Source organism: Entelurus aequoreus, linkage group LG17, assembly GCF_033978785.1.
Source record: "Entelurus aequoreus isolate RoL-2023_Sb linkage group LG17, RoL_Eaeq_v1.1, whole genome shotgun sequence".
In the NCBI taxonomy this organism is placed as follows: domain Eukaryota; kingdom Metazoa; phylum Chordata; class Actinopteri; order Syngnathiformes; family Syngnathidae; genus Entelurus; species Entelurus aequoreus.
Genome location: NC_084747.1, coordinates 11019580 through 11035086, shown reverse-complemented (window position 1 = coordinate 11035086; position 15507 = coordinate 11019580). Strand labels below are relative to the sequence as shown.

Here is a 15507-nt window from a genome sequence, read left to right as displayed (position 1 = left end):
GTGAACTAGTTAATTACATCTTAAAACCAATGACGTCACCATTTTGCCACCAAAAGTTGCGTATTAAATGCAGAAACACAACGATAACACACATTTGACGTATTTGAACACAAATGGCAGTGTTATATGAGCCATTGAACTTACATTTTGGTGCAGAATCCCCGCCATTATTCAGCATTAATAAGCCGATACTACCAGAGAGCGTGATTAACAGGAAACTACGTCACTCGCTAGCCACCAAAATAAGAGCACGTTAAACCTTACAGATTAAAACAAGGTCAAACCAAAACACTTTTTGACACCAAGTACACATTCAAACGACCGTATCAACGCGCCGATATGTATTTTGTATTAAAATAAAAACATGTTCTAATTCTTCCTCTCACCCTGAGCCGTCTTCAATTCCGCCGCAAGATGGCAGCAGTGTGACGTCACGCTCGATTTACTCCGTCGAAGAAAAAAGGCGACCCGCGAAGGAAGACAAAGGGCGAAGAAGGACGACGAATTATTGAGGTGGAAACGTAAAAAAAAATTTTTTAAAATGTTGAAAGACTTGGTGAAGGTGCGACTAATGGCGGCGGCTGATGAAATATTCGCGCTGTTCGAAAAAACCATCGTGTGGTACGAGATGGAACTTTCTAGAACACGCGAGAAGGAGAGACGTCGACAACAACTGGAAGGTGCCCGACAAACTCAAATTGTGCCACACACTGAAGGTATTTATTAAATACCCACACGAAATTATTATTATTATCATTTACTCGTGTTTTTTTAATGTCTTTAATTTAATTAACAACTTCGTGTCGCGTCCTCTTGAGTCGCACCGGAAATGGTCAGAAACGAAAGGAAGTTGCTCTTTTATTTTGAAGGGAGCACTAGTGGCGAACAATGTCATGTAACTTGATAAACAAACTAACTATTATTTACCATTTTTATACTTTCAATATTAAATACTAGCATTTAAGGACGTTTTAGCACAAAGTTTAGTACCCGAAGTCCCGGATGATTACTTCAAGGATCATTTAAATAGAGAAGAAGGGACAAGCGGTAGGAAATGGATGGGTTATAAATAGAATAGTAGCATTGGTCAGGGGTCTTCAGGGTTTTCCAGGCAGCCAGAGCGCTAATCGCTAGCTGGCTGCGATCACAGCTAATCCCTAGCTATCCTAAATGCCAACATGATTTTTTTTGTATTATGTATTCATCTATCCATCTTCTTCCGCTTATCCGAGTTCGGGTCGCGGGGGCAGCAGCCTAAGCAGGAAAGCCCAGACTTCCCTCTCTCCAGCCACTTCGTCCAGCATTCATGATTATTTTATTTGAAACCAGCCAGTTTCAGTGAGTCGGGTGAACTCGTCGTTGTTGTTGATAAACTACACTACTCGGTACCGTCTTCCTCTCAGGGAATAAAGCACACTGGTCACTCCCAAGTTCTTTTGGATGACATAACTGTTGAGTAGAAAGGACCCCGGAGACAGAATGGCACAATATTACTGAAGCTTTAGGAGACCAGCCCTTACAATGCAACAATAGCAGCAGCAAGAAGAAGAGGTCTAAATACAAACAAAAAGAGTCAGCTTACATAGCACGAAAACACAAAGAAAGCAATCTTTTCCCATACATTTTGTTTTTTAGTCAAATATTTAATGTGAAATGATTTGAGCCTTAAATAAGTCAATAATACACAACATTCATTTTGATTCATAATTATTTTTGAGCATTGTTTTTGATAAAAATCAACATTGCAGCTCCCTTGGACCCTTGAGGGTCCCACTCAAAAAAGAGTTAAAAGTCGTATAATAATATTTTTTTTACAGTTTAGACCAGGGGTCACCAACGCGGTGCCCGCGGGCACCAGGTAGCCCATAAGGACCAGATGAGTAGCCCGCCGGCCTGTTCTAAAAAATAGCTCAAATAGCAGCACTTACCAGTGAGCTGCCTCTATTTTTTTAATTTTATTTATTTACTAACAAGCTGGTCTCGCTTTGCCCGACATTTTTAATTCTAAGAGAGACAAAACTCAAATAGAATTTGAAAATCCAAGAACATATTTTAAAGACTTGGTCTTCACTTGTTTAAATTCATTAATTTTTTTACTTTGCTTCTTATAACTTTCAGAAAGACAATTTTAGAGAAAAAATACAACCTTAAAAATGATTTTAGGATTTTTAAACACATATACCTTTTTACCTTTTAAATTCCTTCCTCTTCTTTCCTGACAATTTAAATCAATGTTCAAGTATTTTTTTATTTATTGTAAAGAATAATAAATACATTTTAATTTAATTCTTCATTTTAGCTTCTGTTTTTTCGACGAAGAATATTTGTGAAATATTTCTTCAAACTTATCATGATTAAAATTCAAAACAATGATTCTGTCAAATCTAGAAAATCTGTAGAATCAAATTTAAATCTTATTTCAAAGTCTTTTGAATTTCTTTTAAAAATTTTGTTCTGGAAATTCTAGAAGAAATAATGATTTGTGTTTGTTAGAAATATAGCTTGGTCCAATTTGTTATATATTTTAACAAAGTGTAGATTGGATTTTAACCTATTTAAAACATGTCATCAAAATTCTAAAATTAATCTTAATCAGGAAAAATTACTAATGATGTTCCATAAATTCTTTTTTTAAGTTTTTCTCTTCTTTTTTTCGGTTGAATTTTGAATTTTAAAGAGTCGAAATTGAAGATAAACTATGTTTCAAAATTTAATTGTCATTTTTTTCGTGTTTTCTCCTCTTTTAAACCGTTCAATTAAGTGTAAATATCATTAATTATTAATAATAACATAGAGTTAAAGGTAAATTGAGCAAATTGGCTATTTCTGGCAATTTATTTAAGTGTGTATCAAACTGGTAGCCCTTCGCATTAATCACTACCCAAGAAGTAGCTCTTGCTTTCAAAAAGGTAGGTGACCCCTGCTTTAGAAGCTTACATTTCTAGAATAACTTCAGATACATCCTTTGATATTATATTATTATTTTATTATTTATGTTTTATACTATTTTTGCCAACAACACACCCTTTTTTCTATGGCAAAAAAATCCATCCATTTTTCTACCGCTTGCCCCTCTCGGGGTGGCTGGAGCCTATCCCAGCTGCACTTGTTTACACCCTGGACTAGTCGCCACCTCAACACAGTTGGGCAAAACACAAACTATGCAATAGTTTCCCCTCAAAAAATTCAAAAGTCAAATATTTGAGCCTAAATGCGTCTTAGCCTGAACCTCGATCAACTGTCTGCAAAACTACAGAAGCTCCTTTTTGTTGTGTTCCGTTTCCTTGACTATTTATTTGATGCTACAAATGTTATTAGTAAAAAATAAAAATAAAATGATGAAAAAGCAAGCCCAAAACGAGAAACATAGAAGACCAAAACCTGCCTTGCTCCTCATAGGAAAGTTGTTATTGAAATATTTATGACCCACTTTTTATGGAAGTTTTAGCTTGTATTTATGTTGAGGAAATGAGCCACTTTGAGGCGACCTTCAATGGAAGCCAATCTCAGCTTTGCTGGCTAATGTTGACTTTATTGTGTGAATGTTCCACAACTTTCACTCATGCTTTTCTACACCAACATTCATCTATTTATTCAACTTCTTCTCCAGATTTTCCCCCGATTCAAATCGTTCCAACTTTAAACCGTTCAGCCTATTTCGGGAAGCGCGGGATTTTTCTTGACAAATTCCCAAAAAATTCCCCAGAATTCCAGGTTTTCCGGGACATTTTTCCCATTCAAAATGAATTGGCCATTTTTCAAACTGCCACATTTTTCCAACCTATTCAAAGCATTCCAACATCAACACATTCCACTCATCCTGCACATTCAAACTATCATTTTTTCAAGTTCGCCCAAAATTCCAGGAATTCCCAGAATTCCCGTTTTTTTTCAAACCCTTTTTTTCACCCTTTTTTCTGGCGACTATCCCTTCCACATTTTTCAAACTTATTAAAACAATTCCAACATCAACACATTCCACTCATCCTGCACATTCAAACTATCTTTTTTTCAAGTTCGCCCAAAATTCCAGGAATTCCCAGAATTCCCGTTTTTTTTTTCAAACCCTTTTTTCACCCTTTTTTCTGGGGACTATCCCTTCCACATTTTTCCAACCTATTCAAACCATTCCAACATCAACACATTCCACTCATCCTGCACATTCAAACTATAATGTTTTCAAGTTCGCCCAAAATTCCAGGAATTCCCAGAATTCCCTTTTTTTTTTTCCAAACCCTATTTTCACCCTTTTTTCTGGGGACTATCCCTTCCACATTTTTCCAACCTATTCAAACCATTCCAACATCAACACATTGCACTCATCCGGCACATTCAAACTATCATTTTTTTAAGTTCGCCCAAAATTCCAGGAATTCCCAGAATTCCCGTTTTTTTTTCAAACCCTATTTTCACCCTTTTTTCTGGCGACTATCCCTTCCACATTTTTCAACCTATTCAAACCATTCCACCTTCAACACATTCCACTCATCCTGCACATTCAAATTATCATTTTTTCAAGTTCACAAAAAATTCCAGGAATTCCCAGAATTCACATTTTTTTCATACAATTTTTTCACCCTTTTTTCTGGCGACTATCCCTTCAACATTTTTCCAACCTATTCAAACCATTCCAACATCAACACATTCCACTCATCCTGCACATTCAAACTATCATTTTTTCAAGTTCGCCAAAAATTCCAGGAATTCCCAGAATTCCCGTTTTTTTTCAAACCCTTTTTTTCACCCTTTTTTCTGGCGACTATCCCTTCCACATTTTTCAAACCTATTAAAACAATTCCAACATCAACACATTCCACTCATCCTGCACATTCAAACTATAATTTTTTCAAGTTCGCCCAAAATTCCAGGAATTCCAGGAATTCACGTTTTTTTCAAACCCTTTTTTCACCCTTTTTTCTGGGGACTATCCCTTCCACATTTTTCCAACCTATTCAAACCATTCCAACATCAACACATTCCACTCATCCTGCACATTCAAACTATCATTTTTTCAAGTTCGCCCAAAATTCCAGGAATTCCAGGAATTCACGTTTTTTTCAAACCCTTTTTTCACCCTTTTTTCACCCTTTTTTCACCCTTTTTTCACCCTTTTTTCTGGGGACTATCCCTTCCACATTTTTCCAACCTATTCAAACCATTCCAACATCAACACATTCCACTCATCCTGCACATTCAAACTATCATTTTTTCAAGTTTGCCAAAAATTCCAGGAATTCCCAGAATTCCCGTTTTTTTTTCAAACCCTATTTTCACCCTTTTTTCTGGCGACTATCCCTTCCACATTTTTCCAACCTATTAAAACCATTCCAACATCAACACATTCCACTCATCCTGCACATTCAAACTATCATTTTTTCAAGTTTGCCAAAAATTCCAGGAATTCCCAGAATTCCCGTTTTTTTTCAAACCCTTTTTTTCACCCTTTTTTCTGGCGACTATCCCTTCCACATTTTTCAAACCTATTAAAACAATTCCAACATCAACACATTCCACTCATCCTGCACATTCAAACTATAATTTTTTCAAGTTCGCCCAAAATTCCAGGAATTCCAGGAATTCACGTTTTTTCAAACCCTTTTATCACCCTTTTTTCTGGGGACTATCCCTTCCACATTTTTCCAACCTATTCAAACCATTCCAACATCAACACATTCCACTCATCCTGCACATTCAAACTATCATTTTTTCAAGTTCGCCCAAAATTCCAGGAATTCCCAGAATTCCCTTTTTTTTTCTAACCCTTTTTTTCACCCTTTTTTCTGGCGACTATCCCTTCCACATTTTTCAAACCTATTAAAACAATTCCAACATCAACACATTCCACTCATCCTGCACATTCAAACTATCATTTTTTCAAGTTCGCCAAAAATTCCAGGAATTCCCAGAATTCCTGTTTTTTTTCAAACCCTTTTTTTCACCCTTTTGTCTGGCGACTATCCCTTCCACATTTTTCCAACCTATTCAAACCATTCCAACATCAACACATTCCACTCATCCTGCACATTCAAACTATCAATTTTTCCAAGTTCGCCAAAAATTCCATGAATTCCCGTTTTTTCAAATCCTTTTTTCACCCTTTTTTCTGGCGACTATCCCTTCCACATTTTTCAACCGTTCCACCCTCAAAACATTCCTCTTAATCAGGACAAAAGATTTAATTTGTTTTTTTAAACAGAAAAAATTCCCGGTTTTCCCCAAATTCCTCAATACAATTTCTCAATTAAAAATGTACTACTTCAACATTTCTCGACCAATTTGAAAAATTCCAACACCAACCATTTCAACTCATTCAGAACATTGATTTTTTTTTTTTTTTTTTGCATTTTCCAAAAAATTCCCTATTTTCCGAAATTCCCATTGAAAAGAATGGGACATTTTTCTAAGTTCCACAACTCCCACATTTTTCATCCGATTGAAACCATTCCAACTTCAAAATATTCAGCCTGTTCAGGAATTGTGTGCTTCCTTTCAATCATTGAAAAAAAAAAAAATCCCGGATTTCCTAGAATTCTCAGTTTTTAGGGACATTTTCCCAATTCAAAAAGAATGGGACATTTTCCCAAGTTGCACAATTCCCACATTTTTGAACCTATTCAAAGCATTCCAACATCAACACATTCCACTCATCCTGCACATTCAAACTATCTTTTTTTCAAGTTCACAAAAAATTCCAGGAATTCCCAGAATTCACGTTTTTTTTCAAACCCTTTCACCCTTTTTTGTGGCAACTACTCCTTCCACATTTTTCAACCCACTTTTAACTGTTCTACCATCAAAACATTCCTCTTAATCAGGACAAAAAAATTCTGTTCTTTCTTTTGAACAGGAAAAATTCCCGGTTTTCCCGAAATTCCTTAATACCATTTCTCAATTAAAAAAGTTACTACTTCAACATTTCTCTACCAATTTGAAAAATTCCAACACCAACCATTTCAACTCATTCAGAACAGTGAATTATTTTTTTTTTGCATTTTCAAAAAAAATTCCCTCTTTTCCAAAATTCCCATTAAAAAGAATGGGACATTTTTCCAAGTTCCACAACTCCCACATTTTTCATCCGATTGAAACCATTCCAACTTCAAAATATTCAGCCTGTTCAGGAATTGTGTGCTTCCTTTCAACAATTGTAAAAAAAAAATCCCGGATTTCCTAGAATTCTCAGTTTTTAGGGACATTTTCCCATTCAAAATGAATTGGCCATTTTTCAAACGTCCACATTTTTCAACCTATTCAAACCATTCCACCATCAACACATTCCACTCATCCTGCACATTCAAACTATCATTTTTTCAAATTCACAAAAATTCCAGGAATTCCCAGAATTCATGTTTTTTTTCAAACCCTTTCACCCTTTTTTGTGGCAACTACTCCTTCCACATTTTTCAACCCACTTCAACTGTTCCACCGTCAAAACATTCCTCTTAATCAGGACAAAAAAATCCTGTTCTTTTTTTGACCAGGAAAAATTCCCGGTTCTCCCGAAATTCCTTAATACCATTTCTCAATTAAAAAAGTTACTACTTCAACATTTCTCGACCAATTTGAAAAATTCCAACACCAACCATTTCAACTCATTCAGAACATTGAACATTTTTGCATTTTAAAAAAAATTCCCTCTTTTCCAAAATCCCCATTGAAAAGAATGTGAAATTTTTTTAAGTTCCACAACTCCCACATTTTTCATCCGATTGAAACCATTCCAACTTCAAAATATTCAGCCTGTTCAGGAATTGTGTGCTTCCTTTCAACAATTGTAAAAAAAAAATCCCGGATTTCCTAGAATTCTCAGTTTTTAGGGACATTTTCCCACTTTAAAATGAATGGGACATTTTCCCAAGTTGCACAATTCTCACATTGTTCAACCTATTCAAAGCATTCCAACATCAACACATTCCACTCATCCTGCACATTCAAACTATCTTTTTTTCAAGTTCACAAAAAATTCCAGGAATTCCCAGAATTCCCGTTTTTTTTCAAACCCTTTCACCCTTTTTTCTGGCGACTACTCCTTCCACATTTTTCAACCCACTTTAACTGTTCTACCGTCAAAACATTCCTCTTAATCAGGACAAAAAAATTCTGTTCTTTTTTTGAACAGGAAAAATTCCCGGTTTTCCCGAAATTCCTTAATGCCATTTCTCAATTAAAAAAGTTACTACTTCAACATTTCTCGACCAATTTGAAAAATTCCAACATTAACCATTTCAACTCATTCAGAACAGTGAATTTATTTATTTTTTGCATTTTCAAAAAAAATTCCCTCTTTTCCAAAATTCCCATTAAAAAGAATGGGACATTTTTCTAAGTTCCACAACTCCCACATTTTTCATCCGATTGAAACCATTCCTACTTCAAAATATTCACATTTTTCAACCCACTTTAACTGTTCTATCGTCAAAACATTCCTCTTAATCAGGACAAAAAAATTCTGAAAAAATTCCCGGTTTTCCCGAAATTCCTTAATACCATTTCTCAATTAAAAAAGTTACTACTTCAACATTTCTCGACCAATTTGAAAAATTCCAACACCAACCATTTCAACTCATTGAGAAAATTAAATTTTTTTTTTTTTTTTTGCATTTTCAAAAAAATTCCCTCTTTTCCGAAATTCCCATTGAAAAGAATGTGACATTTTTCTAAGTTCCACAACTCCCACATTTTTCATCCGATTGAAACCATTCCAACTTCAAAATATTCAGCCTGTTCAGGAATTGTGTGCTTCCTTTCAACAATTGAAAAAAAAAAATCCTGGATTTCCTAGAATTCTCAGTTTTTAGGGACATTTTCCCATTCAAAATTAATTGGCCATTTTTCAAACGTCCACATTTTTCAACCGATTCAAACCATTCCAATATCAACACATTCCACTCATCCTGCACATTCAAACTAACACTTTCCCAAGTTCCAAACCAAATTCCAGTTTTCCTGGAAATTCAAACGCTTCAACATTCAAACTATTCTTACATTCCTACTACATTCTGTCAGCATTTCACTTCAACTTCAGCATTGGAGCATTCACACGCAATTCCTTCAGGAATTGCCTCATCTAGTTTATTATTATTTTTTTGTCCTGCAGACGCCCAGCAGGTAGAAGAGCGCCCCCCTCAGCCGCAGCGGGGGAGCTCCACTTTAGAGGAGGAGGATCCACAGCCCCCCCACATTAAAGAGGAAGAGGAGGAACCCCGGATCATTCAGGAGGGAAAGTGTCCTCTTGGGTCGGAGGAAGCTGATTTCACCAAGTTGCAACCGACTGGTGTCTCTGTGAAGGCCGCAGACGAACCGCCCGAGTCCTCCCAGCCTCATCGCAAAGGGGCGGAGCCTCCAAGCAGCAGCTTACTTCAACCAATGACAACAGAGGCTGAAGGAGACCACCTCTTAGCCCCGCTGTCAGATAGCGACGACATAGCGTCTCACTGTCGTGAGGACGAAGACATGGACACCCAAGAAGCGACCAGAAGCGATACGGACTCCGAAGACGATATCAGGACTCACGCTGACGGCAAACACTTAGAATCTCCCAAAAAGGGCGCTAAAAAAGGTTTGACTTGCTCATTTTGTGGTAAAACGTTTCCATTTAACAGCGTTTTGGAGGAACACCTTCGAGTGCACACCGGAGAAAGACCTTTTAGTTGCTTCGTTTGCGGCAGGACGTTTACACGCAGGTCCACTTTGAAGAGGCACATGAGGACGCACACGGGAGAGAAACCGTTTTGTTGCTTAATTTGTGATCAGAGATTTACCCAAAAACCAGCCTTGGTGTCGCACATGAGAACACACGCGGGAGGGAAAACCTCTTAGTTGCTCATTTTGTGGTCACAGCTTTTGTCGTGGGTACATATTGGCACACGGGAGAGAAACCGTTTGCCTGCTCACTTTGTGGCTCCTTTTTTTTCCCCCCAAGAATACTCACACACAAGCAAACACACACAGGATGAAAACTGGTTTCCTGTTCACTCGCGGTGTCTCTCACACATGCGGACACACTAACGACATGCGGACACACTAACGACATGCGGACACACTAACGACATGCGGACACACTAACGACATGCGGACACACATGCGGACACACTAACGACATGCGGACACACTAATGACATGCGGACACACTAACGACATGCGGACACACTAACGACATGCGGACACACTAACGACATGCGGACACACTAATGACATGCGGACACACTAACGACATGCGGACACACTAACGACATGCGGACACACTAACGACATGCGGACACACTAACGACATGCGGACACACATGCGGACACACTAACGACATGCGGACACACTAATGACATGCGGACACACTAACGACATGCGGACACACTAACGACATGCGGACACACTAATGACATGCGGACACACTAATGACATGCGGACACACTAACGACATGCGGACACATGAACGACAACAAAACACAATTTATGTTAGAAGATTCAAATAAAAAAATATGCGCATTCCGACGTCGGCTGTACTCTGACTTATTCATTCAGTTAGTCTTTACTACTATTTACTCTCTGCAAATACTGACAAGGTACGTGGGAATCCTTCCAGCCACACTCCACAGTCCAAACAAATATTACAGTTTATGATATTATAGTATTTACAAGTACTATTATGTAGTATTTACAAGTACTAGTATGTAGTATTTACAAGCATTATTATGTAGTATTTACAAGCACTATTATGTAGTATTTACAAGTACTATTATGTTGTATTTACAAGCATTATTATGTAGTATTTACAAGCACTATTATGTTGTATTTACAAGCACTATTATGTAGTATTTACAAGTACTATTATGTAGTATTTACAAGCACTATTATGTTGTATTTACAAGCACTATTATGTAGTATTTACAAGCACTATTATGTAGTATTTACAAGCACTATTATGTTGTATTTACAAGTATTGTTATGTAGCCTTTTGAAGTCCTATTATGTAGTATTTACAAGTACTATTATGTTGTATTTACAAGCACTATTATGTAGTATTTACAAGCACTATTATGTAGTATTTACAAGTACTATTATGGAGTATTTACAAGAACTGTTATGTAGTGTTTTCAAATACTATTATGTAGTATTTTCAAGTATTATTATGTAGTATTTACAAGCACTATTATGTAGAATTTACAAGTACTATTATGTAGTATTTTCAAGTAATATTATGTAATATTTACAAGCACTATTATGTAGTGTTTTCAAGTACTATTACATAGTATTTACAAGTACTATTATGTAGTGTTTTCAAGTACTATTATGTAGTATTTTCAAATACTATTATGTAGTATTTTCAAGCACTATTATGTAGACTTTACAAGTACTATTATGTGGTATTTACAAGTACTATTATGTATTATTTACAAGTACTATTATGTAGTATTTACAAGTACTATTATGTAGTATTTACACATACTGTTACATAGTGTTTTCAAGTAATATGTAGTATTTTCAAGTACTATTATGTAGTATTTTCAAGTACTTTTATGTAGTATTTACACATAGTGTTACATAGTGTTTTCAAGTATTATGTAGTATATACAAGTACTATTATGTAGTATTTACAAGCACTATTATGTAGTATTTACAAGTACTATTATTTGGTATTTACAAAAATACTAGGAAGGAGTATTTTCAAGTATTATGTAGTATTTACAAGTATTATTATGTAGTGTTTACAAGTACTATTATGTAGTATTTACCAGCACTATTATGTAGTATTTACAAGTACTATTATGTAGTTCAAAAAGGAGATTGCGCTTCTCAATGTGATTCAAGATGGAGTGCCAAACCCAAAAAAAGTAATCCAGTAAATGTTTCAAAAATGTTTGAAAAGGTAGCACATCCCAAAATTAAGACTAGTAGGACAAAATACTCACATTTCACTTGATTTATTGCTCACATCAAAAAAGAGGAACGCTTACGCGTTTCGGCACGTGGCCTTCGTCAGAGCGTTTAAGAGTACATACAATTTCAGTGTCAATTTATACATACACACACACTCAGAGTTCACAACTGGGAATTGGATCCAATTACTGGGGAACCAATCACATGTCTTCTTCCTTGCTGATGCTGGGACCAATTTTCAGGTGGAGCTTCTGCAAAAAACTGTTGTTAGGACTAGCATACACTAGATGGCACTGGACTGGATACTGGATGACTACAATGACACAGAAGGAACAATTATGTTAAAAAACATTTTAGGCTATAGTCATCATTGAGTCCATTTGGTGTCATAGTATTGAGTGTGTAGATCCAGAACATTTCTCTCTGTGATAGTTTTTTCAAAATATCTCCTCCTCTTTTGGGCATCATGATTTGTTCAATCCCATAGAATCTTAATGAAGAGGGTGAACCGTGGTTTGCTTCAGAGTAATGTCTTGCAATGGCATAGTCCATATTGCCTGTACGAATTGCTGTTTTGTGCTCAGATATTCTTTGTTTTAGCGGCCTTTTGGTTTTTCCAATGTAGGCTAAGCTACAGGGACATAATAGCATGTAGACCACATGAGTTACTATTATGTAGTATTTTCAAGTACTTTTATGTAGTATTTACACATAGTGTTACATAGTGTTTTCAAGTATTATGTAGTATTTACAAGTACTTTTATGTAGTATTTTCAAGTACTTTTATGTAGTATTTACACATAGTGTTACATAGTGTTTTCAAGTATTATGTAGTATTTACAAGTATTATTATGTAGTATTTACAAGTACTATTATGTAGTATTTACAAGTACTATTATGTAGTATTTACAAAAATACTAGGAAGGAGTATTTTCAAGTATTATGTAGTATTTACAAGTATTATTATGTAGTGTTTACAAGTACTATTATGTAGTATTTACAAGTACTATTATGTAGTATTTACAAGTACTATTATGTAGTGTTTTCAAATACTATTATGTAGTATTTTCAAGTATTATTATGTAGTATTTACAAGCACTATTATGTAGAATTTACCAGTACTGTTATGTAGTATTTTCAAGTATTATTATGTAGTATTTACAAGCACTATTATGTAGTATTTACAAGCACTATTATGTAGAATTTACAAGTACTATCATGTAGTATTTTCAAGTATTATTATGTTGTATTTACAAGTACTATTATGTTGTATTTACAAGCACTATTATGTTGTATTTACAAGCACTATTATGTAGTATTTACAAGCACTATTATGTAGTATTTACAAGCACTATTATGTAGTATTTACAAGCACTATTATGTAGTATTTACATGTACTATTATGTAGTATTTACAAGCACTATTATGTAGTATTTACAAGTACTATTATGTAGTATTTTCAAGTACTATTATGTAGTATTTACAAGCACTATTATGTAGTATTTACAAGCACTATTATGTAGAATTTACAAGTACTCTTATGTAGTATTTTCAAGTATTATTATGTTGTATTTACAAGCACTATTATGTTGTATTTACAAGCACTATTATGTAGTATTTACAAGCACTATTATGTAGTATTTACAAGCACTATTATGTAGTATTTACATGTACTATTATGTAGTATTTACAAGCACTATTATGTAGTATTTACAAGTACTATTATGTAGTATTTACAAGCACTATTATGTAGTATTTACAAGTACTATTATGTAGTATTTACAAGCACTATTATGTAGTATTTACAAGTACTATTATGTTGTATTTACAAGCATTATTATGTAGTATTTACAAGTACTATTATGTTGTATTTACAAGTATTATTATGTAGTATTTACAAGTACTATTATGTAGTATTTACAAGTACTATTATGTTGTATTTACAAGCATTATTATGTAGTATTTACAAGTACTATTATGTTGTATTTACAAGCACTATGATGTAGTATTTACAAGTACTATTATGTAGTGTTTTCAAGTCCTATTATGTAGTGTTTACAAGTACTATTATGTTGTATTTACAAGCACTATTATGTAGTATTTACAAGCACTATTATGTAGTATTTACAAGTACTATTATGTTGTATTTACAAGCACTATTATGTAGTATTTACAAGTACTATTATGTTGTATTTACAAGCACTATTATGTAGTATTTTCAAGTACTATTATGTTGTATTTACAAGCACTATTATGTAGTATTTTCAAGTACTATTATTTTGTATTTACAAGCACTATTATGTAGTATTTACAAGTACTATTATGTAGTATTTACAAGCACTATTATGTAGTGTTTTCAAGTACTATTACATAGTATTTACAAGTACTATTATGTAGTGTTTTCAAGTACTATTATGTAGTATTTTCAAATACTATTATGTAGTATTTTCAAGCACTATTATGTAGACTTTACAAGTACTATTATGTGGTATTTACAAGTACTATTATGTATTATTTACTAGTACTATTATGTAGTATTTACAAGTACTATTATGTAGTATTTACAAAAATACTAGGAAGGAGTATTTTCAAGTATTATGTAGTATTTACAAGTATTATTATGTAGTGTTTACAAGTACTATTATGTAGTATTTACAAGCACTATTATGTAGTGTTTTCAAGTACTATTATGTAGTATTTACAAGCACTATTATGTAGTATTTACAAGCACTATTATGTAGTATTTACAAGCACTATTATGTAGAATTTACAAGTACTCTTATGTAGTATTTTCAAGTATTATTATGTTGTATTTACAAGCACTATTATGTTGTATTTACAAGCACTATTATGTAGTATTTACAAGCACTATTATGTAGTATTTACAAGCACTATTATGTAGAATTTACAAGCACTATTATGTAGTATTTTCAAGTATTATTATGTAGTATTTACAAGCAATATTATGTAGAATTTACAAGTACTATTATGTATTATTTACAAGTACTAATATGTATTATTTACAAGTACCATTGTGTAGTATTTACAAGTACTATTATGTACTATTTACACATACTGTTACATAGTGTTTTCAAGTATTATTATGTAGTATTTTCAAGTACTATTATGTAGTATTTTCAAGTACTATTATGTAGTATTTTCAAGTACTTTTATGTAGTATTTACACATACTCATACGTAGTGTTTTCAAGTATTATGTAGTATTTACAAGTACTATTATGTAATATATACAAGCACTATTATGTAGTATTTTCAAGCACTATTATGTAGTATTTACAAGTACTATTATGTAGTGTTTACAAGTACTATTATGTAGTGTTTTCAAGTACTATCATGTAGTATTTTCAAGTACTATTATGGAGTATTTACAAGTACTGTTATGTAGTGTTTTCAAGTACTATTATGTAGTGTTTACAAGCACTATTATGTAGTATTTTCAAGTACTATTATGTTGTATTTACAAGTACTATTATGTAGTATTTTCAAGTACTTTTATGTAGTATTTACACATACTCATACGTAGTGTTTTCAAGTATTATGTAGTATTTACAAGTATTATTATGTAGTATTTACAAGTACTATTATGTAATATATACAAGCACTATTATGTAG

The 15507-nt window shown here is 33.8% G+C and overlaps 1 protein-coding gene and 1 pseudogene across 1 annotated transcript; both read left to right on the top strand.

Moving 5' to 3' along the window:
• Positions 1-15507, top strand: part of LOC133632351 (protein NipSnap homolog 1-like) — a 302488-nt pseudogene that overhangs the window by 249754 nt on the left and 37227 nt on the right.
• On the top strand, positions 464-10071 carry LOC133632347 (zinc finger protein 629-like). The gene is made up of 2 exons (XM_062024729.1): positions 464-716; positions 9098-10071. The coding sequence occupies exons 1-2, from the start codon at positions 542-544 to the stop codon at positions 9817-9819; spliced, it is 897 nt and encodes a 298-aa protein (XP_061880713.1). The 5' UTR covers positions 464-541; the 3' UTR covers positions 9820-10071.